This window comes from Lissotriton vulgaris, chromosome 12 (genome assembly GCF_964263255.1).
Source record: "Lissotriton vulgaris chromosome 12, aLisVul1.2, whole genome shotgun sequence".
Taxonomy (NCBI): domain Eukaryota; kingdom Metazoa; phylum Chordata; class Amphibia; order Caudata; family Salamandridae; genus Lissotriton; species Lissotriton vulgaris.
The window spans coordinates 93,127,931-93,153,209 of record NC_141700.1 but is presented as its reverse complement, the minus strand read 5'-3'; the positions used below and the strand labels follow the sequence as shown (position 1 = coordinate 93,153,209).

The 25,279-nt window shown below is 47.2% G+C and overlaps 1 protein-coding gene across 3 annotated transcripts in view; it reads right to left on the bottom strand.

Annotated features, from left to right (window-relative positions):
- LOC147673477 (tudor and KH domain-containing protein-like) overlaps window positions 1-25,279 on the bottom strand; it is a 619,192-nt gene that overhangs the window by 130,289 nt on the left and 463,624 nt on the right. For all 3 annotated transcript variants that reach the window (XM_086947328.1, XM_086947327.1, XM_086947329.1), the window contains exon 8: window positions 20,464-20,528. In XM_086947328.1, the coding sequence (XP_086803454.1) occupies window positions 20,464-20,528 (65 nt within the window). The remainder of the gene's footprint in view (window positions 1-20,463; window positions 20,529-25,279) is intronic.

Sequence of the window (25,279 nt, the reverse complement as noted above, 5' to 3'; positions counted from 1 at the left end):
CTGATGCTATTTGCTGATGTAAGTTAGATGCCTTCTGTGAGAAGTTGGCCTGATATATAATGTTCACTATTCTAGTGAGCACTTTGTATCAGTCCAAACAACCCTTATGGTGATTGGTTGTAAGTCAACCTTATAGACCAGCTATCCTAGTAGCATGGATACGAGCAGTCTTCGGGCTAAACTCTAGAGGGCGTGTTAAGCCAGCTGTTATACCATCACATATACCCCTTGAACACCAAGTGAAAGGATACCACACAAGTGTTATGAAAATAAACAGTATTTAGTTAAATCACAACAGCCCTGTACTCTTTATGAGGACAGGGTACTAAGCACACAACAAAACTCTTACGAAAATACTTTAAGTTGCACAATTTACACAAGTGCCCGAGGGGCACGACAAACCATATACTAAGGAAGTGGAATGCGAAATTACTAGCAGGTAAGTACTGTACTAATAGGCTTTGGAATCGCTAGGACTACGTTACTGAACCTTCAGATTACTAGTAGGAGGCCTAGGGGACTCGGGTGCAGAGTGTGCACTCTCACGCGGGATGCGGGACAAAGTCTATGGTAGCTAGATTTCACAAAGTTAGTGTTCTCGGGCGAACCCGACTAGATAGGCTGAAAAACGAAAAGGATCTGGACCCTTGGATAGTGAGGCTATGCTGGGGCACCGAAATGCCGAAGTTACCTAGCCCAGGGGCTGCAGCTGCATAGGTCTGAAAAGACGTCGGGAATCCTTGTTGCAGTCTATGGAGCCTGAAGAAAGATTATCTAATTTGGAAGGGTCCCCGCTCCTGCCTTTATCCTAAAGAAAGGGGTGGGTACGCGACTAGGTCCTGCCCTAGGGGTGGGACCAGGAAGGGGGGTGGTTACACCCCTCTCCCATGCCAGACTTTCCCCAGGCCAGGGGCTGGTGTGCCCCTGGAACTGGTTCTAGCCGGCAGATGCGTAGTGAGCACCGGGGTGCCACTTGCAGTCACCTTCCTCTAAAGCCCTGCCTACCCAGGATACACAAAACCCTGTCTGGGATGGTGCTGGCACCGCCCCTGACAGGAAACCCTTTGTCCAAGCTCTCCTTGCTGGAAGGACTCCCAGCAGCAGGAGGTCAGACTCGTGTCTGTGGTGGCAGCATCCATTTTGTGGAGCTGAGGCTTCAGTTAACTAACCGGGGTTCACAGTTATACATGTCGTGTCCCTCTAGAAGGGTGGAATGCTAACCCCGTCGCCAGAATTGGCGAGGGGTTAGTATTCCAATTCGTATGACACCTTACTCGACATGTTTTGATAAAGCAATACCAGAGACAGCATTTAACTGCGAGGATTATAATGCACTTAAGAGTATATGGTATGCGTTATCATGGAACAGCTATTAGGACTTGGTTCCGCAAGCTGCAAACGGGCTCAGCTCATGCCAGAGCACCATTTCACACGATTCCAAGCACTCTGCCTTCAGGATTGTCAAGGCCTGCCATAGGAGTGACTGATAGGAATCTGTGTGTCCATTTTTAGGGTTAGCTATAGGTATACTATATCTAAAGCAAAGGGTGATTACACCACCTTGCCCCAGCTGTCGTGCAGCCAGTTGTGTCAGATTTAGATGGCCATCCAGGGGTGGCATAATACATGCTTCAGCCCCTGGTAGGCCCTGGGTACACCTATGCCCTGAGTTACAGGGTCTGATAAGGTGGCCCAGTACCAATTGGAAATGTACCTAAGGTACATGGAATCCATTTTAGAGAGAGCAGTAGGCCTGGGGTCCTGATTGGCAGGGCCCCAGGTCAACTAAGTCGGAAAACCAGCAAAACACCAGGCAAAAAGTTGGGGGCAACCATAGTCCGGTATCCACCTTCCTACACCTTCCTTTTTTATCTGGAGGAGTTCTGCAAAGCGTGGATATAACCCACAATATTTTGTGCTCAGTTTGTATGACAACACAGCACACAGATATTCCACTATGCATGTTCGAGTATTCTTTGGGGCTTTATATTGTGTCCAAGCACTGCACAGCTCCGGTCACAGCTGCTTGTGTTTGCTTTACTTTCAATTTTTTTTTAAAACAACAATGGTCCTGTGCAAGAAAGAATCATGTAAATGAATACAGACACAGTGGATTCTGTATTAAAGTGACTTGTCCAGCCGGACAGTGGTCAGCAAGTATATTTATAGTATAAAGCAAAAATAACACAGAATATCCTTCGACACTCTCACAATGTGGGGCACAAGCCTGTACCTCAATTATACAAGGACACTTTAGTACATTCAAAGTGAGACAGAAAGGGCTTTTTAGGCAAAAAAAGCTTCAGTTGTTCATTAGATCTCAATGTGAACAGATATACAAAAATGCACCATTACATCAACACAGTACATGGTTTACACACTGTATATGGCACATGAATTGGTCGACGGCGTTTCGATCCCACATTTAGATAGCTGGGATCATCATCAGGACATTACATAAATGCCTAATAGTTATAAGCCTCATGAACCATAATAGTCATGGTAAGTGAGCCCGGTTAGAATTACGGGTTTCAAGGGGTCACCAAGGATCATGACCTGTCATGGCGATCGTTAATTGCGATTGAGTGTTGGATGGGACGGGGACCGGATCAGTCGGTATCGGGTCCAGGCCGTCAATGCGTCTCAGGATTAGCTGTTTTCAAGCCTTACGTCCATATGTGGTAAATGATGGGGATGGCTTTGAACAATTTCCATGGCGGATCTACAAAATTATGCAGCAATCAGTCCATGGTGCTCAGTGGAATCAAGAGTGAACATCTTGGAATCACTTCAGATGCTGAATGAAAACCTTTCATGGCGTACGGTAGGGGTGGAGATGGCGAGTCAGATTGTGGTGCAACATTGAAATTATGTACGTGTGGTCTAGCATTAGTCTTTATGAACTGCCCCATCCTCCGGAATAATACAACATCTTTGGTCTGGTGCCGAAAATGAAGAAGGTACTAGTGGGTGAGGTGGTACTAACCTCAGTGGCCCAGAAGCCTTTGGTTGGATGGAAAAAAAACCTTGCATGGTAATGGATGTGTACGCCCCGCCCAGAGTTACCCTCTGCAACAATATCTGGATCCCTGGTACTGATTTGCAGTCAGGATCGAACACTGATCATGCATGTGTGCCATGACGAACAAGTTACTTACCTTCGGTAACGCTTTTTCTGGTAGATACAATATCTGCCTGTGGATTCCTCACCTTGTGAATATCCCCTTGCGTCAGCAACATTCGGAATTTTTTTTTGTAGCTTCGCACCGACGTGGACGCGGACGTCACAGAGACACGGCTCCGCTCGCGACTCCGCTGACGTCACCGACGCCTATAACAGGCCCACGCCGGCGTGATGACATCAGTTCCGCCCTTTTTTCCGTGCCTTCGAGGCACACGGACGGACCGATGACAGTAGATATATACACAATATACACAGTATAGAAATCAAGGTAACACACACAGTGTGAAGTAAATGCAATAAAACATTTGACAATAAAATAATTCATTAAAGATAATCTAGCAAAGAAGAGTGGACAACGGGGAGGCGGGTGGGTCAGTGAGGAATACACAGGCAGATATTGTATCTACCAGAAAAAGCGCTACCGAAGGTAAGTAACTTGTTCTTCTGATAGATACATGTGCCGTGTGGATTCCTCACCTTGTGAATAGAGTCCCACAGCAGTCCCCACTCCCGGAGGAGGGTGTCCACTCTTCTAGACCAGGAAATCTTGAAGGACAGAGCGCGCAAAATGACCGTCCCTCCTCACTTCGGAATCCAAGCAATAGTGCTTCGCGAAAGTGTGGAGGGAAGACCAAGTTGCCGCCCTACAAATATCCTCTACAGGCACACCTCTAGCCAATGCAGAGGTCGAAGACTTAGCTCTAGTTGAATGAGCCCTTATGCTCTCTGGTGGTTCCTTACCGGCCAAAGAGTAGCAGATCTTAATGCAGAGGACAATCCATCTCGACAAAGTCCTCTTATGGACCGCTCTTCCTTTCTTGCAGCCAGCAAAGCCAATAAAGAGCTGGTCATCCAAGCGACAGTCTCTAGTTCTGTCCAAATAAAAAGACACCGCCCTCTTGGGGTCAAGACGGTGTAATCTCTCCTCCTCCTTGGAAGGGTGTGGGGGAGGATAAAAGGTAGGGAGGGTAACAGATTGACCAAGGTGGAAAGGAGTCACCACCTTTGGCAGAAAAGCAGCCCTGGTCCTAAGAACCATTCGATCAGCATGAATGGACAGGAATGGGGGCTTGGAACTAAGAGCTTGAAGCTCACTTACCCTCATTGCCGAGGTTATTGCAACGAGGAAAACTGTTTTGAAAGTCAGGAGCCTCATAGGACATTTGTGAAGAGGCTCAAAAGGAGCACCCATTAAAAATGTCAGAACTAGGTTCAAATCCCACTGAGGCACAATAAAAAGGGATAGGAGGGAACTTATTAGTGAGGCCCTTCAAAAACCTCAAAACTATAGGAGATTTAAACAGAGAAGGCTGGTCAGGCAAACAGATAAACGCCGACAGCGCTGACAGATAACCCTTCACAGTGGCAACAGCAAGCCCCTGCTGTGCCAGAGAAAGGGCAAACTGGAGAACATCAGATAAATGGGCCCTCAAAGGGTCTATGGACTTCTCCCTGCACCAAACAACAAACTTAGACCACCTATAAGAATAGATGGACTTAGTGGAGTCACGCCTGGCTGACAAAATGACATCCACCACATCGTGAAGGAGAGAAAAAGAAATCAGGTTGCCCCGTTCAATCTCCAGGCATGAAGGTGTAAGGTCTGGAGGTGGGGGTGTAGAACCTGCCCCTCCATCTGAGAGAGGAGATCTGCCCTGAGAGGGAGACGGAGCGGCGGGTGAGAGGAGAGGTGGAGAAGGTCTGAGTACCACACCCTTCTTGGCCAATCCGGGGCAATCAATAGGACTCGGGCCCGGTCTTGGCGAATTTTCCTCAGAACCCGAGGAATCAAGGGTATGGGAGGAAACGCGTAAAGGAGTTGCGAGCTCCAACTCAACTGAAACGCATCCCCCAAGGCTCCCTGCATCGGAAACTGGAGGCTGCAGAATGACAGGCAGTGAGCATTCTCGTGAGTGGCGAATAGGTCCACCCGAGGAGTCCCCCACATCCGAAAGATGTCGAGAACTACCTCTGGATGGAGCCTCCACTCGTGATCGGCAGAGAACTGCCGACTGAGACTGTCTGCACGTTCTGAACTCCGGCCAGATGATTTGCCATCAGACAAATCTGATGGTCCTGAACCCAGGACCAGAGACGCAGAGCCTCTCTGCAGAGACACTGCGACCCTACTCCTCCCTGCTTGTTGATGTACCACATCGCGGTCGTGTTGTCCGTCAGGACTTGAATTGAACGCCCGCGAAGGGAAGGGAGGAAGGCTTTGAGCGCCAGACTTATTGCCCGCAATTCCAAAAGGTTGATGTAAAGCAACCTTTCCTCTGGAGACCAAAGACCTTTGACCTCCAGGTCCCCCAGATGAGCACCCCACCCGAGGGTGGACGCATCCGATATCACTGTGGCCACCGATGGAGGAATCTGAAAAGGCTTCCCTTGAGACAGATTGCCTTCCACACTCCACCAAGACAGATCCGCTGCAGTTTCTCCGGAGATCTTCACTGACTCCCTGAGATCTCCGTTGTGCTGATACCACTGCCTGTGGAGGCACCACTGGAGTGCCCTCATGTGCCAGCGTGCATGGTTGACCAACAGAATGCTTGAAGCCATCAGACCGAGCAGGCGAAGGACCTTCAGGACTGGAACGACCGCTCCATTGTGAAACAAAGGAATCATCTCCTGTATGTCGCGAATCATTTGAGTGGGAGGGAAGTGTCCAGTACCGCACCTATGAACAGGTTGCGCTGTGAGGGCACCAGGTGAGACTTGGGCACATTTATCGAAAAACCCAACCTGTGCAACAACTGAGTTGTTTCTTGCAGATGATGGAGCACCTTCTCCGGCGACTCCGGTTTGATCAGCCAGTCGTCTAGATACGGAAAAACACGTGTATCCCCGTTCTCCTGAGATGAGCTGCCACCACCGCCATCACCTTGGTGAAGACTCGAGGCGCAGTAGTAAGTCCAAACGGAAGGACCACAAACTGGTAGTGTTGTGACCCAACCGTAAAACGGAGATACTTTCTGTGCGACTTCAGGATGGGAATATGAAAATACGCATCCTGCAAGTCGATCGACACCATCCAGTCTTCTTCCAGCAGCGCTTGAAGAACCTGCGCAAGAGTGAGCATCTTGAACTTTTCCTGTTTCAGGTAAAGGTTCAAGATCCTGAGATCCAGGATTGGCCGAAGCCTGCCATCTTTCTTGGGGATCAGGAAATACCGGGAGTAGCACCCCTGACCCCTTTCCTGCTCTGGAACCACCTCTATCGCACCTTTTTTGAAAAGAGCCAGGACTTCTTCCTGCAGGCGAAGCAGGTGGTCCTCCGAACAATAACCCTGGCAAGGAGGGTAATTGGGAGGGAATTCCTGGAAAGGAAGTGCATACCCATTCTCTACAAGATTGAGAACCCAAAGATCCGATGTTATTAATTCCCAATCTTGTAGAAAATGAGTAAGCCGACCCCCCACTGGGCCCACATGATCCGGAATGGCGGATCTAGGGCAGCTTTGCTGCGTTGGCTGGGGGTTGGGAAGGAGAGGAGGAGGAGGATTGACGACCTCTAGGGCGGGATCTTTGCCTGCCCCTGTACGACTTGTACAGCGTATTCTGTTGCTGCTGAGGCTGCTGCTGGGATGGTCTGTAAGAGCGAAAGGAAGATCTTCCGAACCCCCTGAAGCGTCTACCAGTAGTACCTCTGGACTGAAGACCCAAGGATTTTGCAGTGGCCCTACTATCCTTAAAACGTTCCAAGGCAGCATCAGCCTTCTTGCCAAACAATCCTGAGCAAGTCCAACAAAGCAGACTGGACGTCCGCAGAGAACTCCAATGACTTAAGCCAGGCAGCCCTCCTGGTGGCCACGGAGGAGCCCATGACCCTTGCCACCGAATCAGCAGTGTCCAGGCCACTCTGAATCACCTATCTCGCAGCTGCTTGAGTGTCTGAAGTCACCTCCTGAAAATCCTTCCTGTCATCCTCAGGATTTTTCGGAATTAGCTGCTTAACAGAGTCCATCAAGGCATGGATATACCTCCCCATCAGGCACGATGCGTTGGTTGACTTTAACGCCATACTGGCTGAAGAGAAGACCTTCCTGGCACCCTGATCTTGCTTTCTGGACTCTTTATCCCCAGGAACCTGTGGGAAAGCACCAGCAGATTTCTTTGAGCAAGCAGCCTGCACCACCAAACTCTCAGGCAAGGGATGAATTGATAAAAACGCAGGGTCCTCAGGTGCCACTCTGTATCTCCTCGCAACTGTTCTTGAAACTGCAGGAGCGGATAAAGGCTTCTTCCAAACCTCATAGATGGGCTCAGATAAGGCCTCGTTGAAGGGTAACACAGGCTCAATTACTGACGAGGGAGAATGAAGAACCTCAGTTAAGATATTAGGTTTATAGTCAGCAGTAGGCAGAGTAATATTCAATAGACTCGCTGCTTTTTTAATAACAGTGTGATAAGGCACCACATCCTTTGATGGAACATTTGACACTGATGCCAACTCCCACTCAGGCGACAGTTCAAGCCCACTGGCCTCACACAAATCTTCAAAAGGATCCTCAGAATCCTGTAACTCCCCTTCTTCAGTATCCGAATAATGATACCTTTCCTCTTCCAGAAGTCTGAGCCTTTCTCCGAGACCTTTCCTTCACAGCAGAAGCCAACGGGTTCGGAATCGACTCCGACGGGGTCGGAGCCGGCGTCGAACCCGACGTCGGACGAGGCTTCTCAGCACGAGGTCGGACAGAATCCTGCCTCGGAGTCGTAGGCATCGGCGTCGAGCGCTTCGGCGTCGACGACACCGGAGGTGTCGGAAAATGCCAATGCGGTGGTATAGCCGGCATAAAAGCCATGAAGGGCGCAGGGGCGTAAGCCTGGGGAACACCCAAGTTGAAAGCCATAGGACCCGTGGGACCAACAGGTGCACCAGACGGGAACATTGCCCTAGAATAGACACCAAACATGGCGTTCAAGAACGGAGATGGATCCTGACCTGGAGCTGGAAACTCAGGATATGGATCTCTGGGTCGTTCCTGAGGAGGCGGAGTTGAAACGACGTCGACCTCTTCACCGAGTCCAGGAACCGGGGTCGACGAACCCGCAGGCACCGGAACCTCGACTTCACCAGCCCCCTGCTCCTCACCTTCATCCTCCTGACCAGAAGGATTGGATGGAACTGGAGAATGGACCCGCTTCTGAGATTCGGGTGAACCTGGATGTGAAGCCTCACCAACAGAGTTATGTTCCGTCTCCGAAACCAACACTTCCTTACTCAGAAGCTTGACCTGGGACTTCGGTCTTGAACTAGAGTCTTTTCCGGAGTGATGGCGTGACTCATGGCTCCTCTTCTTGTGCTTCTTCCTCGAAGACTTCGAAGCGTGAGCCGAAGACGACTCCGAGCGTGACCTCGATCGAGACATCGACCTCGACCGACGAGTTCGAGACTTCGAAGACTTCTTATCTTTCTTATTTTTAAGCTTGGCCACAAGGAGCTCGCCTCTCTCTTAGCGCCTTCGAAGTCATCTTCTTGCATCAAGGACAGTCCTAGACGTCATGGTCGGAACTTAAACACCAAACGCAGCAATCATGAGGGTCGGTGATAGACATAGTCTTGCCACATTCGCCGCAAGCCTTAAAACCAGTCTTCTTCGACGACATCTCGAAGAATATAAAGTTAAACAGAATAACAGGATAATAGAAGCAAAGTTACTGTAAAGCTACAGTACGATCCCTGAAAACCGTTAGCGTCGACGACGCGGAAAAAAGGGAACTGATGTCATCACGCCGGCGTGGGCCTGTTATAGGCGTCGGTGACGTCAGCGGAGTCGCGAGCGGAGCCGTGTCTCTGTGACGTCCGCGTCGGCGCGAAGCTACAAAAAGAATTTCCGAATGTTACTGACGGAAGGGGATATTCACAAGGTGAGGAATCCACACGGCAGATGTATCTATCAGAATTAGGCCTGTGTTAAAGACTGCTGCCTCTTTGGACTGAGAGGACTGCCCAAAGAACTACACTTATAAGTGCTACTGCCATTACCAAAGAGTATTGGTGCTAGCATACAGTGTTTAAATAATAATTATCAAAAGATGCCTTTTTACCGGTGTCTCTGAAGTGTGGCCTACTCATGTCAAGTTCTGTTTCAGTTTGTTTAACTCACCCTTGGCCTACATGGTGTTAGCATGAGTGCTATGCAGTGGACGAGTTGTGATGTAGGTCTGCTGGTTAGTGGTACATTATGTGGAGGCCTATGGGTTCTAAATAGAAAGTCAAAAAGTCTTGAGGATGGCATGTGAAGGAGCCCCGAGGCATACATTTGCGGATTGATACATTCCTGATAACTGAGTGGGACACTCTAGGAAGGGAGAGCCAGGCTCTCCTGTGCACTTCTAAAAGGCTCTTTGATTCTGGAAAGGTGACAGGTTTGTGGGCCTGAGCCCAACTCAGGAAGGAGATTGGGTGGATAAGGGAATCACAAAGAGTATGGGTGGGGGCCTTTGTAACCCTTTGCTAGGCATATATCAGACAGGGCAAACATCCAGCTGTGATTCGCTAGTCACTCCTATGGCCAGTGTTGTGGAGCTATCAAGAATTGAGTCGCCCCCACTGTAACAGGCGGCATCCTGTCTTATTCACTCGAGGGGCGAATAAAAGACAGAAAAGCTATTCTTCTGGTAAAGCCTATACACGCTACCCCTCCACCCTCAGATTATAATATCGGTGTGAATGTGTGACACAACAGCGGAAGGGTACCCGGAGATATTCATTGCTTCCACCATTCAAAACACATTGAATCCAATTTCTTATAAATAATTTTTCTGCGTAAGACGACTCTGGCCCGTACACTGCCTACACATATTCACTTGTTCCAACTCCACTGCACATATGCAGTGTGACTCTCCTAGAGGATGTACATCTGATAGTGGCTCTGGAGTTTGCTCTCCAATATGCTTTCATAGAGAGGACTATTCCTATACTAAAACTACCAAAGACTGCTTAGTAGGTTGTCTTTGTTTCAATGTCACTGAAACTTCTGATGTTGGATGTTCATTGCTGTGCTCTATTCAAATGACATTTGTTTATCCTTTCATTTAGATTCAAACTTTTGGGATCTAAATGAGATGGCAAATCAGAGGTAATCGCTTTCATGCTTTATACGATTCCCCATTTCAATGTCATCTGGGTCAAGGACTCAAGTCTTTGCAGACGCAAAGCAGACTATCAAAATTGCATCTCTACTGCTCAAATCCAGAGACATCAAAACCTCAAATTTCATTAAAAAAACCTGCATAGAAAGGTGTTTGTATATTATGGTTAGAAGATGGCATACCTTCAGGGACCTTGAATGTTTGCCAATCTAAGGAACTGTGATCTCAACTGTCAAGTGTCACAATGTCCCTCCAGCCATTACCGTCATGATGATCCTTCTGATCTTGGGCAAGAATCTCTCCCTCTTCTTCATTTTTCAACTATTTCTTCCTTATCCAGTTTCAGTCTTCTCCAATAGTTTGAGGCAGCAGTGGTAGCAAGTGCAGAGTTTGACAGGGCTGTAGTGGTGACAGCTGCAGTGGCAGTTGCATATAAGGTTACATTTATGGAACAAGCTTTTGAAAGGTAACTATCTGTTGTGAAGTGTTCAGGAAAATAAAGAGGCACTTTCATCATCAATGGTCTTCGTATCGAAATCTGTATATGGATGGCAATAGTCCCTTTAATGAAGTTGCATGGGATGACAATGTGGTGGCCGCAGCATATCCTTATTGTGCTGGGGTTCCTATACCTCTCTTGAAACTTTGACCATGTAATGAGCATCACACTCTTTCCTCTGTTGGTTGTGTTCATAGTCGTTTACATACTGGAATTCTAGTTATGCAGTGTTAAAGTACCTGGCCACCAACATCAGCTTCCAATTTCAAATCTAACATTTGCATGGGGATTCTGTGGACATTTTCAGTGGGGACAACTAAAGTTATGAATATGAAAAGAGGAATCTCCAGTTTCTTTGGGATGTGAATATTCTGCGGTATGGTCAACTATCTGACCTTAATGATATATGATGGAGTCTTTGCCTGGGTCATCAACTGGATCATTATCAATGTAGTCTTCGGTGCCTACCTCATCGTGGGTGGCGATTTGGTTGTTGAGTTTGGAGTCATCATTGACAGGAGTTTCCCCCAAAGTCAACTGTTTTGGCAGAAATGCTTGCAACACCATTTTTTTGTGCTCTGAAACCTTTTTGTTTTTTTAAGACTTGACGTAGTAACTTGGGATTTGTTCTTTTCTGGAGGCATGGCTAGATATTTCATTAGAGAATTCAAACGCTGGAAGAAAGTTACCCAGTTGTAATTTTAACTCTCTTCCAGGGAAATCCTCATTATTAGTCATTAGAACAGAATAGTCCGATCCACAGGCAGGATTCCAGTATCTCCACATGTGGGTGAGGCTAGTCACTGGTTATGACTATTGATTGAAAAAAATCCCCTGGAAGAGAACCAAGTATTTCATTTTCTGCAATGCATTTGTGTAAGTGCTTAGCGGAGCAGATGGTACAGAATAATCCGTTGGATGAGCATCACCTTTTCCCTCTTGAAGAAACCGGGCCGGCCTCCTTTCTTAACTGTTAAGAAAATCTGCGATAACAGTTTTACAGAGGTCATAGTAGACTACCTGTGCTTAGGGTACAAGATTCATAGGCATTATTCAGGAGGGCCATCAGCACGGATAAACACTTTCTGAAGAGATAAACCTCTTCTTGGTCATGGTGACAGTTTTCTCCTAGGCCAGAAAAAGTTAACCACCACTGAAACCGCCTACCCCCCATTCAGTGCATCTAAAGGGGCTGGCCGAGTTTCAGTGGACTTGATAAAAGGTTAAAATCCAGGTATTTGTACCTAATCTATCAAGATAGAGTTTAGCTCTGTTTGAGGACCCGCTCACAGCTGAAGTACGGTATAAATAAAAACTACAGTGGCCTGAAGGGGAAGAGTATGCTCAACACTTACCTCATTTGCTGAAGTCCCAGTTAACGCAAATGAGATGATTGTGCTGCTAACCTATATTCCAGTTTCAGCATTCTAATACACTGCATGCTGTAGAAATAGGAGCTGCGACAACATCTATGGGGAGTAAAGTTCAGAGCACATTCAACTCATTGGCTGAAGTTTGGATAGTTGACGTAAAGTCCATAAGGTCGGACTCCATTTTGAGTGGGCATTGACACCATCATACGTAACAGGAGTCGCCATATTCCACTTTTATACAGAATCCCATTCATGTCTGCCACTGTCGCAGAGGTCGTCTGACCTTATTCATTTTGGAACTTTGAAAGTGTCAAGTCATTCGGCTAATGACAGATAATTCCACCTCATGAGACATCAGTCTGGGACAAAAGTCTACTTCACATATCAAGGTAAAATAAGAACAAATACAGACATTTAGTCAAAATAGTTTAACCTAAATTTACGTCCTTTCACTTTATATGGTCATGAAATGCCTGGAAGTACACCTAGATGCACATAATCTATGTCAGACATTCCTAAACATATGTCACAAATTCCAATCTCTGATAAGATTTAGCAAACACGGGCTGCCACTTGACTACTTGTGAGGAGCGGTCATTTGCCCATATTATTGCACAAGATAATGCCAGAGAAGTTCTTACCAACTGCCACCGCTCTTAGAAGATGCTGCATCTCACCACAGAGGAAGACAGCTACTGCAGCAGGTTTGGCCTTCGCTGGGAAAACTGCCTTCATGCCTCCGCTGATAACAGATCTTGCGGTCAACAAGGTATGCTGTGCCTCGCTTTTCCCCAAGAAAATCTAGACTGCAAGTTGTTCTACTCTCCATGCTCGCCCAGTGTAACACATAGAAGTAGGTCTCAGGGTGTTAGGTTTTAAATGACATTTGTACCAGATTAGAAATGCTCATTTTATTCTCTCTGTTAACAACGTGCCTTCTTGCTGTTTTTATGATTTCCTGTGTATTTATTTTAGATGAGCTGAGAAACAGGATTGCCCTGTTGTAATAATTCTTTTTTGCCAAAAGTGTCTATTCTTCTAAGTGCAGTGTGTGTGTGTGTGTGTGTGTAATACTATGAATAACAAAATAGGTGTGTTTCCGTTACCACACGGCCTGATCGCGTGTAGGGATTGTTAATAACCCCAAACCAGTAACTCTACTTCAGCAATGTATTGGGTACTGCGGGCTACAATAAATTGTCCTTCACATTCAGCGCTGGTGCACTGAGCTGAGTTCACCGATGTCACCTTTGGGTGGCAAAGCAAAACTTTTAGAACTACGCCAAAGTTTTAGTTTAGACAGCGGAGGAGAAACTGACTAAATAAATACTATTGACGGTCATTGCCATTCAGGGATGAAGAAAACGAGTTACTTACCTGTAACTACGGTTATCCAGTATTGGTATCTTTCATAGATTCACATGCCTGAATCATTCCCCGTCGTCGAGGCGGGAGTCCCACGGTAAATTATATAAAATAGCAGTGCCTAAAAAATTTCTTGTAGTAGGCTGGAAAAGCCCAAAGGCCTAACTAGGCCTCAAAACTTAGCAGCCTATCTACATCATTATGTAAAAAGACCTGAAATAGTAGCCTTAGCCAATCAGCTGTCCTCACCCTCTAGAACCTTCCCAGCTCAGGCAGTTCTCCTCAGATTTTCCCAGCACAAGTGAGAATGAGTATCCATAGAAAGAACTGCCCTACCGGGGAGGAGGGTGGGTGCATGTGCATCTATGAAAGATACCAATTCTGGATAACCGTAGTTACAGGTAAGTAACTCGTTTTCTTATCCAGTATTAGGGTATCTTTCATAGATTCACATGCCTGAATCAGAATAGCAAGCAGTAACATCATGTCTGTCGATAGAGGAAGGTGGGAGACAAAGAAAACATATCTATCCCCACTCAACCAGGAAGGTAATAGAGTACAAACTTGTTAACATAACACATGCATCAAAACCTTCATAAACATCACTGATAGGACAGCATTATAAATACTTAAACTTTAAAAGAAGAATGAAAAATAGCATAAGCTATCCAACCTTAGTGAAGAAGATGCTGCAGCACCGCATCACCAACAGCTGTGTCATCATGAACCGCCGACTGCAGACAGTAATGTTCGGTAAAAGTGTGTACACTTTTCCAAGTAGCAGCTCGGCAAATGTTCTCCAGCGTCACTCCAGCGAAAAGGGCCGTAGACGCCGACATTGTTTTTGTGGAATGCGCTTTGACCTTCCTTGATAAAGGTCTGTTGGCCTGGTCATGACAGAAAGTAATTGTAGAAGACAACCACCTGGCAATAGTTGCTTTTGTGACAGCTTGACCCAAGGTGGCTTTGCCATAGGCAACAAAAAGTTGTTTAGACTTGCGGATGTCCTTTGTCTTCTGAAGGTAAACCTTCAGGCACCTTTTCACATTCAAAGAATACAAGACCTTCTCCGCAGGAGTTTTCGGATCCGGGAAAAAGGTTCTGAGTTTGACCGGTTGATTAATGTGGAACTGAGTTGGCACGTTAGGAATGAATTTTGGATTGGTTCTAAGCGTAACAAAGTCTTTAGAGAATTGTAGGAAAGGGTGAGTAATAGTGAAGGCCTGTATTTCACCAACTCTGCGAGCTGAAGTAAGAGCCAGCAAGATAGCCACTTTCCACGTAAGAAACTTCAGTTCCACTTTATGAATCGGTTCAAAAGGCCTTTTTAGAAGCTGAGAAAGAACAATATTAAGATCCCACTCAGGAGGAGGAGGGCGAACTGGTGGAAAAGCTCGGAATAGCCCCTTAAAGAATTGTTTGATCAAAGAGGATGAACATAAGGATGGTTTGTTTGAACTTTTCCTGAATCTGGATATCGCTGCCAGATGCACTTTAATGGAAGAAAAGGCTAGACCAGCCCTAGCCAACGACAGTAGGTATGGAAGGATGGCTTCAGGAGGAGCCTGAAGTGGATGAACATCATTATCTCCACACCATGAGCAGAATCTCTTCCACTTAAAACGATATGTTTTGATGGTACTTTGTGCACGTGCTTGCGACAATATCGCCCTGCAGTATGAGGGGATGTTTAGGTCTTGAACTCTAGGAAGTCAGGAGCCAAGCGTGCAAGTGCAGCGATTGAGGATCCGGATGATGGATTTGACCTCTCTCTCTTGTCAACATCGACACTGTCGGTTTGAGACGAAACAGAGGTTTTTGAGAGAGCAGAAGGAGCTCCTGAAACCAAAATTGCCTTGGCCAACGGGGAGCAATGAGGATGAGAGTGCAGTGTTCCCTCTTCATCTTTTGCAGCACCTTCGGAATGAGCGGAATCGGAGGATAGGCGTACGCGAACATCCCGGTCCATCTTATCAGGAGGGCATTTCCTCTTGACCCCCGTTCTGGGAACCTGCTGGCATAAAACAGGCATTTGCTGTTTTTGTTGTGTGGCAAACAAATCCAGCGTCGGTGTCCCCCAAAGCTGAAAGATCATCTCTACTTGATGTTGTTCGAGCTCCCATTCGTGACAGCCTGTGAATGTTCTGCTGAGACTGTCCGCTAGAGACTGCCGAACCCCTTGAACATGCTCCGCTCTGAGGGATATGCCGTGGCGCAGGGCCCATTCCCACATCTCCTGAGCTTCCAGCGACAGGGTGAGAGATTTCGTTCCTCCATGTTTGTTTATGTAGAACATGCTGGTGGTATTGTCCGTACGCACCAGCACGGACAAATTCACAATTCTTGGCAGGAAGGCTTGTAGGGAGAGAAAAATGGCCCTTAGTTCCAAGCTGTTGATGTGCTTTTGTTGGTACTGACGAGACCATCTTCCCTGGATCTGAAGGTCCTGAAGGTGACCTCTCCAACCTCCATGGATGCGTCCGTAGTCAGGGTGAACTCCGGAATGTCTTGGAGAAAGGTGAGGCCCGGCGACAAGTTGTGTGCCTTTGACCACCAAAGAAGAGCGTGTTTCATTTTGGCAGTTACTTTGATGCGGTCGACGAATGATCCCTCGACTTGCTTCCACTGACGAAGTAGCTCTTCTTGCAACGGTCTCATTCTGAGTCTCGCCATAGGAATGAGGCTGATCGCAGACGAACACATCCCTAGTAGGGAAGCATACATCCGAACTGAAAGTGACCTTCTTGCGGATATCTGTTTTGCTTTACAAGTTTGTTTTGTCGCTCGTGTCAGGTATGCTTTGCACTGGCATGTGTTCAAGATTGCACCCAGAAATGTCAATTCTTGACGAGGTTGGAGCTGAGATTTCCTCGAATTGAGGGTCAGTCCTAGATTCGAGAAGAGAGAAAGCGTACTCCTGACCGCTTCTATTGTTGAGTTTCTGGTTGGACCTTTCAACAGCCAGTCGTCGAGGTATGGGAAAACTTGCATTCCCTGGGACCTCAACAGTGCTGCTACTGGAGCCAGGCATTTGGTAAAGATTCTGGGGGCCGATTTTAGGCCGAATGGAAGCACTTTGAACTGGAAATGGACGCAAGCCACTTGGAACCTTAGGAATTTGCGGTGGTTCGGGTGAATAGGAATGTGGAAGTAGGCGTCTTGTAGATCCAGAGAAGCCATAAAGTCCCCTTCGTTGAGACAGTTCAGAATGTCCTTCAACGTTACCATGCGGAAACTCTGTTTCTTTAGATACTTGTTGAGTTTGCGCAAATCCAATATTGGACGCCACTCTTCCGAATTTTTCTCCACGAGGAAGAAGCGAGAATAAAACCCTCACTTTCTGAGAAGGAGGGACTCGTTCTATCGCATTCTTGTGTTGCATCTTTAAGGCTTCTTTGAAGAGTAAGTGAAGACGAGGGGGAGGGGGACCCCTGGGCGGCGGCGTTGGTGGTTTCTGCAAAAACTCCAGTGTGTGTCCTTTGCTGACCAAATCCAGGACCCACTGATCTGAAGTTATCTTCCGCCATTGGTGGTAAAAGGCGGAGATTTTGGTGCCCACGGGAAGGGAAAGGTGAGTGGCTGACATCCGGCAAAGCTCACTGGCGCTTGTTGGAATCTCGCCCTTGATTACCTGAGAGTAGTTTTCCTCCTTGCCGAGAGAAAGAACCAGAGGCAGGCTGCCTGTAAGAAGATTGGTAGTAAGGCTTGTTGTAGGTAGATTGATACTGACGATTTTGTTGGTTGGAATAATTGCCTCTTGAGGAGTAACCCCGGCCTCTTGCTCCTCTAAAGGATCCCCTCTTGTATTGTAGGGTACCCAGAGATTTTGCTGTATCAGTATCAGTTTTAATAGCCAGTAAAGCGTCATCAATGTGCTTCCCAAACAATGATTCGCCATCGAATGCCATGTCCAAGATTTTGGTTTGGACCTCAGGCCTGAAGGTGGTAGCCCTGAGCCAACCTTGACGCTGAAGCACAGCTGCTCCAGCTAATTGTCTAAAATTGGTGTTTGAAATGTCCAGGGCGCAATCAATAATCTCTGAGGCCGCCCTTTCACCCTCTTGTACAATTCTGCGCACCTCCATCTGATGATCCTCAGGGATCAACTCAAGATATTCCGTGAGCTCGGACCACATTTGTCTGTCATAACGAGCTAGGATAGCTAATGAAATCGCAGCTTTAATGGAGGCTGCTGCGTTTGCTGAAAATTTCTTTCCAATCGCATCAAGTCTTCTGCTCTCCTTGTCAGGTGGTGTTGAAATGGGAGCAGAAGGATTTTTGGATTTCTGCTGCGCAGCTTGGGATATGACAGAATCAGGTCGAGAGTGACCTATCAAACAAGCTGGAGTATCAGATGGTGCTCGATATTTTCTCTATCCTTGGAAGGACTGCAGGAATGGAAGCTGGAGTTTATGTTGATGCCTTCCTTCCATATATAATCAATAATAGGGATAGCCCTGGTCACTCTGCGATATCCCTCTTTAAAGTCATGTAAAAAGCAGTCCGACTGCTCAACTGTGACGGCCAATTCAAACCTATTAGCAGCTCTCTGCATAATTGTGGAAACCGCCAATATCTTCAGGTGGAGAATCTGAAGGACGGGGCGCAGGTGGAGAAGGCATAGGAATGACATAATCCTCCCAAGGATCCACAGGTGTTTTATCCGGTAACTCTCCCTCTTCCCCGCTTTCTTCATCATCATTGGAAGAAGTGTCCGTATCATTTTGAGGAACTGGAGCAGTATTTTGCTGTGGCGACAATGAAGCCCTTGGTGACGGAGGTCTTGGCACGTCAACTGGAACAGGTGACCCAGCCGGGGCAACCTGATTGGATGGAAATCTCTGGCGGTAATCCGCCAACATAGCCTGCAAATCCTGTATTAAGGAAGATGGTAAATGTGCAGTGTCCTCAGACCGAGAAGGTCTGGTATGAGGTGACTGATATGGCGTGGAATAAACGTCATGTGTATATTGATCATGGACTTCCTCCTCATCATCCTCCTGATATTTAATATTTAATTGAGAAGGGTGACGGGCAATCCCAAAAGGACCGTCATCCTCTTCCCCTTCATCTGACTCCTCTTCCATGTATGTCTCCAAAATGTGCGATGGCAAAAGTGGAGAAATATGTGAATAATCCTGCCTTTGATACGTTTTTATCTGAAAATGAGTGTATTGTATCTTTGCTGGAGGTGAACCGTGCAACAGATGAGCAGATGTGAGTGCGGAAGCCACTGTTACCGGGATCTCCGTCGACGGTCCTGTCAATGACAAAGATCTTGCCGTCGACGAGGTTGTCAATGGTGCCTTCGTCGACGAACCTTTCGTCGTCGGGACGGTCGATAGCATCTTCGTCGACGAGTCCCTAGTCGTGGGGATCGGCGATGGTGTCTTCGTCGACGAGTCCCTCGTCGTCGGGACCGTCGTCGGTGTCTTCGTCGACGAGTTCTTAGTCGACGACGAGGTCGATGGTGACTTCGTCGACGACGAGTCCTTTGTCGACGATGTCTTCGTCGACGATGAAGTTGGCTTCGTTGTCGTCGACGGAGCAGAAGATTTAGTCGACGGAGCCGTCGTCGACGGAGACGTTGACGATGGCAACTTGGATTTAGTCAGCAATGGTTTAACAGACATCAACGGCGAGGTAATAGCTGAAGTAGTAACCGTAGAAGTAGATGAGGAGGCAGAAGTCAAAGTAGTAGTAGGTACAGACACCAGAGAAACAGTCTTAGCCTGGGTTGTACTCACAGTTGAAGAAGCCGATGCACTCTTAGAGGGTTCTGAAGCTTTCTGAGAGGTTTTAAGTTTTTTCTTTCTCTCAGGAGAAGCACTTTCTTTGGATCTAGCTCTCTTGCTGGAGGTAGAGGCTTTGTCCTCATCATCAGTGGAAGAAGACTTCAACCATAAAAGAACCCTTGCCTCCCTATCCCTGATAGTTTTCTGAGGGAAGGTACGGCAAATTCTACAGTCCTTCACAATATGTGAAGGATGCAGGCAATAAATACAATCAAAGTGTTGGTCATCCACATGGACTCTCTTCTTGTAGCAGGTCCCACAAGTTTTGAAAAGAGCCTTCTTTTCAGACATTTTAAGGAATAAAGATCAAAAAACTGAGTAGGCACTCAGGGAGACTCCCTTACACACAAAGTGCGGTGAAAATCTGAGGAGAACTGCCTGAGCTGGGAAGGTTCTAGAGGGTGAAGACAGCTGATTGGCTAAGGCTACTATTTCAGGTCTTTTTACATAATGATGTAGATAGGCTGCTAAGTTTTGAGGCCTAGTTAGGCATTTGGGCTTTTCCAGCCTACTACTAGAAATTTTTTAGGCACTGCTATTTTATATAATTTACCGTGGGACTCCCGCCTCGACGACGGGGAATGATTCAGGCATGTGAATCTATGAAAGATACCCTAATACTGGATAATGTGCAGTTTATTACAATTTGTAACATTACTGGAATCCCCAGCCACGTGACAGGGAATTATTCAATTAGATGATTATATGAAAGAAAATGTGAGGGCAAGCACCAAGATACCCTAATGGGTGCAATTGTATTAATTATGACAAACACATGATGTATATTAAAATTCCATTTCCTATCAGGCCGTCCAACGTCACGGTGGGCGTGTGCGGACGCAGGTCGGGGGCCGAATCTCGCCCACTCAAAACCCCTGCACAGCACAAAAATTAGGGCAGCGTGGAAGGGGTTAAGCAGGATGAGAAGAGAAAGTCTGACTACCTTAGTAAGTAAAGTATCAGGGAGCCGGTAACTTAGGGGGACGTAATATATACGCCCTCCATGGCTTATTGCTATGGCAGGGATTCAGTTCGCTTTCCCATTAAGGAAAGATGCCAAAGGCATGAAAAAAGAGCATCTGGGGACATAAGCATACACTGGTAAAAGGTCAAATACAAAAATATGAAAGAGCAAGGGTGCAAAACTTACCGTTTGGCGCAACACCTGCAAGACTGCACTCTATGGCCTGAAATGGAAGGCTCAGAAAATCGGTCCTAGAAGAGAAGCAGAGTTTCAGTTGTCAGCGTCCGTACAGATGTATAGACAGAAATGTCCATCTGCCAAAAACAGCTGGTAAATTTAAACCTTATATTCCAATCATGGACCCATCGGAGTTGCTGAACTGCTAAATAGATGCTTAAAGTTTTCAACTATAAAATGTAGCCTGATATGCAATAGAGAAGTTATTTTAAAAAATTGGATATCTTACAATATCGTAAGAACTATCTGCACACTACTTCGAGCTCAGCTAGCAGTCTAAAGGTTTCATGCTTCAGAAGAGGCATGTTCTGCGGAGCAACAAAGATAAGGAATAGTTACTTGTAAGAACAATTGTTACTTACCTGTAACTAGTGGTTCTCCAGTATTAGTGTATATCAGATTCACATGATTGAATATTCCCCGTCGTCGAAGTGGGAGCACCAAGGTAAATAAAATAGCAATAACAAATATCATATGTATGTAAAAACATAATTACATACATCCCAAAACCATAAATACTCATAAGTACCATAGGTTAGCATTAACACCTAGAACTTCATTAAGAGAAAAAGGCACTTCAATAGCCTATCCATGTTGTTATGATAGTCCAAACTACAGCCAATCAGGCACCAGCACCCTCTAGAACCTTCTCTCCAGAGGCTCAGTCCCTCAGATTTTTGAAGCACAAGAGTGACAAAAGAATCTAGGAGGAGAAACGCATGTGAATCTATGAAAGACACCAATACTGGAGAACCACTGTTTACAGGTAAGTAACAATTGTTCTTCTCCAGTATTGGGGTGTCTTTCATGGATTCACATGCTTGAATAGAATAGTGAGCAGTAATAGCGGTCTGTAAGAAAACTGCAGTGCAGTGGCAGAAAATGTAATGATCTAACATAAGACTGCCAGACAGATGACAACTCATACAGGCGGAGTGAAAGAAGGAGGCTCAACGTATTTAAGGAGATTGCGAAACACCACTTGGTCCACTGCTGTATCAGCTTCGTTTATCGTCTCTAGGCAGTAGTTCTTCGTGAAGGTGTGCCTGCTGGACCACGTAGCTGCACGACATATTTGATGAATCGGCACACCAGAAAACAGGGCAGTAGAGGATGATATCGCCCTGGTGGAATGAGCTTTAACTGTAGATTGAAGAGGCTTGCTGGCCTCCTGATGACAAAACGAGATTGCTGAGGAAATCCAACGTGCAATAGATGGCTTGGTAACAGAACGTCCCTTGTGCATGCGTCCAGAAGCAAAGAACAGTTGATCAGATCTACGAAAGGGTGCTGTTCTGTTGATGTAGAATTTAAGGCATCTTTTCACATCCAATGAATGTAAGCTTCGCTCCGCCGGAGAATGGGGATTAACAAAGAAAGTCTTTAAGAACACTGGTTCTTTGAGGTGAAAGTCAGTTGGCACCTTAGGCATGAATTGCGGGTTTTTGTGAAGTACAACAGTCCGATTTGAATTGAAGTAAAGGAGGCTGAATGGTGAAGGCGTGGATATCACTCACGCGACGTGAGGTGAGGTGGTAAGGGCGAGAAGGAGGGAAACCTTCCGGGTCAAAAATTTCAAATCCGCTTTGTGGATGGGCTCAAAAGGCGCCTTCATCAATTGAGCCAAAACAATATTGAGATGCCAGGTAGGGGGAGGACGCCGAATGGGCGGAAACATCCTGAACAGCCTCTTGAAAAACTGCCGAATGACTCTTGGAGAGTAAAGAGATGGAGTCGTCCTGCCGAAAAAGAGATATTGCAGCTAAGAAGACCTTCAAAGTGGAGTGGGAAAGTCCTGATTGTGCCAATTGCAGAAAGAACGGCAAAAGCTGAGCAGGAGAAGAATGCACTGGGTGGATGTTGGTCGATGCACACCAGTGACAGAACCTTTTCCACTTTAGCTCTTAAGTCTTTACTGTAGACGGAGCTCTCGCATTGGCAAGAACGTCTACACGCCGGTGAAATATTCAAGTAGACAAATTCAAGGTGCTCAGGTTCCAGGCCGATAATTTGAGAGAGGAGGGGTCCGGATGGCAGATCTGACCCTTGTCCATTGTGAGGAGATCCGCTTGAGGACGAAGGAGGATGGGCTCGCACCCACAGTACTCGAGGAACCAGTGGGATTGGCAGACAAGCGCAGGCAAATAGATTGCACCAGTCCATCAAAAGGGCATTTCCGCACGACCCGCGGTGGGAAAACCAGCTTGCATAAGACTGGCATTTCCGGTTCACATGGCTTGCGAAAAAAGATCCAGGTTCGGGCAACCCCACAGCCGAAATATGAAGTCCAGAGTCGGCTGATGCAACTCCCACTCGTGGGTCGAGGACGCGGACCTGCTGTGCGAATCAGCCAGGATGTTGGAGATGCCTGGGAGGTGAACCGCTGTAAGTGGAATGCGGTGACGGAGAGCCCAATCCTAGATTCTCTGTGCCAGCTGAGAGAGGAGCGGTGACTTGGTGCTGCCTTGTCTGTTGAGATTGTGCATACTGGTGGTATTGTCGGTTTGAATGAGCACTGATTCTCCCTGAAGCAGAAGGTGGAAGGCCTTTAGCGCAAGTAAATGGCCATCAGTTCCAGTCTGTTGATGTGCCAGGAGTGTTGAGACTGGGTCCACTTGCCCTTGACGGACAACCTCTGAAGAGGAGTGCCCCAACCTTCCAGGGAGGCATCCGTGGTAAGGACGAGCTCTGGTCAGGAAAGATGTACTGGCAGCGAGGTTGGGAGGGTGAGCCTATCAACAGAGAGCTGACTTCATTCGAGCGGTTACCAGGACCAGATCGTTGAAGTAGCCGGTGACCTGACGCCACGGTTTGTCCAGTTCCTCCTGAATTGGACGACTCTTGAGCCTGCAATTTGGGATCAGGGTTATGCAGGAGGACGCCATCCCGAGAAAAGATTAGCACACGAACTAAAACGGACCATTTTGAACGGATGAGAGCGACTCGGCGTAGAATTCGCAGTCGACGTTAGTGAGACACGAATGCCTTCGCCAGCGAGATATTCAGAGTGGCGCCTAGAAAGGTTCTGCAGGGAGCTGGATCGACCTGAGACTGCTCGGTGTTGATGGACAGACATAGGGATTGAAATAGAGTGACAGAATTGAGTGTCCAGAGACGCCTGATGACAAGATTGCGACTTGATTAGACAGTCGTCTAGGTAGGGAAAGATTTGAACGCCCCGCAAACGTAGATATGCCACCACTGGGGCCAGGACTTTCATAAAAACTCGAGGGGCGGAACTAAGGCCAAAAGGTAGAACCCTGAATTGAAAATCTCTGCGCCCTACCCGGAAGCGCAGGTACTTCCGGTGCCTTGGAAGTATCGGCACATGGAAATAGGAGTCCTGGAGTTCGATGGTGGTCAGGAAGTCGCCCTTCGAGAGAAGGCGGAGGATTTCCGTGAGTGTGTGAGCATGCGGAAAGATTGACATTTCAGGGACTTGTTTAAGGCCCGCAAGTTGAGGATCGGGCGCCACTCGCCGGACTTCTTGAGGACTAGGAAAAAACAAGAATAAAATCCGAGCCCCTTCTGAGTTTAGGGAACCACTTTGATGGCACTTTTTGAATCAAGACACAAATTTGTTGAAAGTTCCTTGAGGTGAGCCGGAGGTGGACCAGTTGGAAGTGTGTTTGGAGGGAACTTGACAAATTCCAAGGCATGGCCTTTTGACAAAATGTCTAGCACCCAACAGTCCGAAGTGATTAGAGACCAATTGGAAAAGAAAAGAGAATCAACCTCCAACTTTCAGATGGGAAGGCAAGTAATTGCTTCTTAGAAGTGGAGACTCTGTTGGAATACTTCCCTCTGTAAGACTTTGTGGACTGTTGTCGATGAGATTGCTGAGATTGAGAGGAATATATTTGTTTCCACAGATTATAGGAGCGGTACTGGCTGGATCTGCCGTGAAAAAGAGGTACTGCGTCCGCGCGCACCACAAAAAGGCTGCTTGCGAAACTGCAAAGTGCCTAGGCCACGAGCATCTCAGTGTCCTTCTTAATGGTTTGAAGTGCTTCGTCCACATGCTGGCCAAAAAGAGATTTACCGTCAAAGGGCATGTCAAGGATTTTCGCCTGGACCTCCTGGCGAAAAGAGGTAGAACGAAGCCAGCCCTGACGACTCAAAACAGCTGCCCCAGCTAGCTGACGAAAACCACTGCACGCAATGTCCACAGAGTAGTCGATCTCCGAAGATGCTCGTACTCGCCCCCCCCCCCTGAAGAATCTTGAGAGCATCCGCTCTGGAAGGCTCGGGAATGAGATCGATAAATGAGGACATGTCCGACCACATTTGGCGTTCATAACGACCCAGAATGGACAATGAATTTGCAGCTCTCACGGTGGTAGAAGCCATAGCGGAAAATTTTCGCCCAATCGCATCAAGACGACATCCCTCAAGGTCAGGTGGTGCGGAAATAGGGGAAGAAGGATTTCTGGAACGGCGCTGTGCAGCCTGTGTAATCACGGAGTCTAGTTTAGGCTGTGCTACAAGGCAAGCTGGAGAATTTGTGGGTGCCCTGTACTTTGTCTCCAAACGGGGAAGAAGTGCCGAAATAGAATTTGGAGCCTGGAGATGTGTGGCTCAATGATTAGAGCGGCAGACCCTGATGCAGAGGTCTAGCCCGGGACCAGGGTTCAATTCCCCGCCTCGGCGGGCTTGGGCTCAAAATTCCACGGACCTGATAATTCTCGCCTCGGTGCCTATTCCAATCATGGAGTCCCACTCTGCAACTCTGGGCAATAGCTTGCTTAATCTCCACAACGGCCCC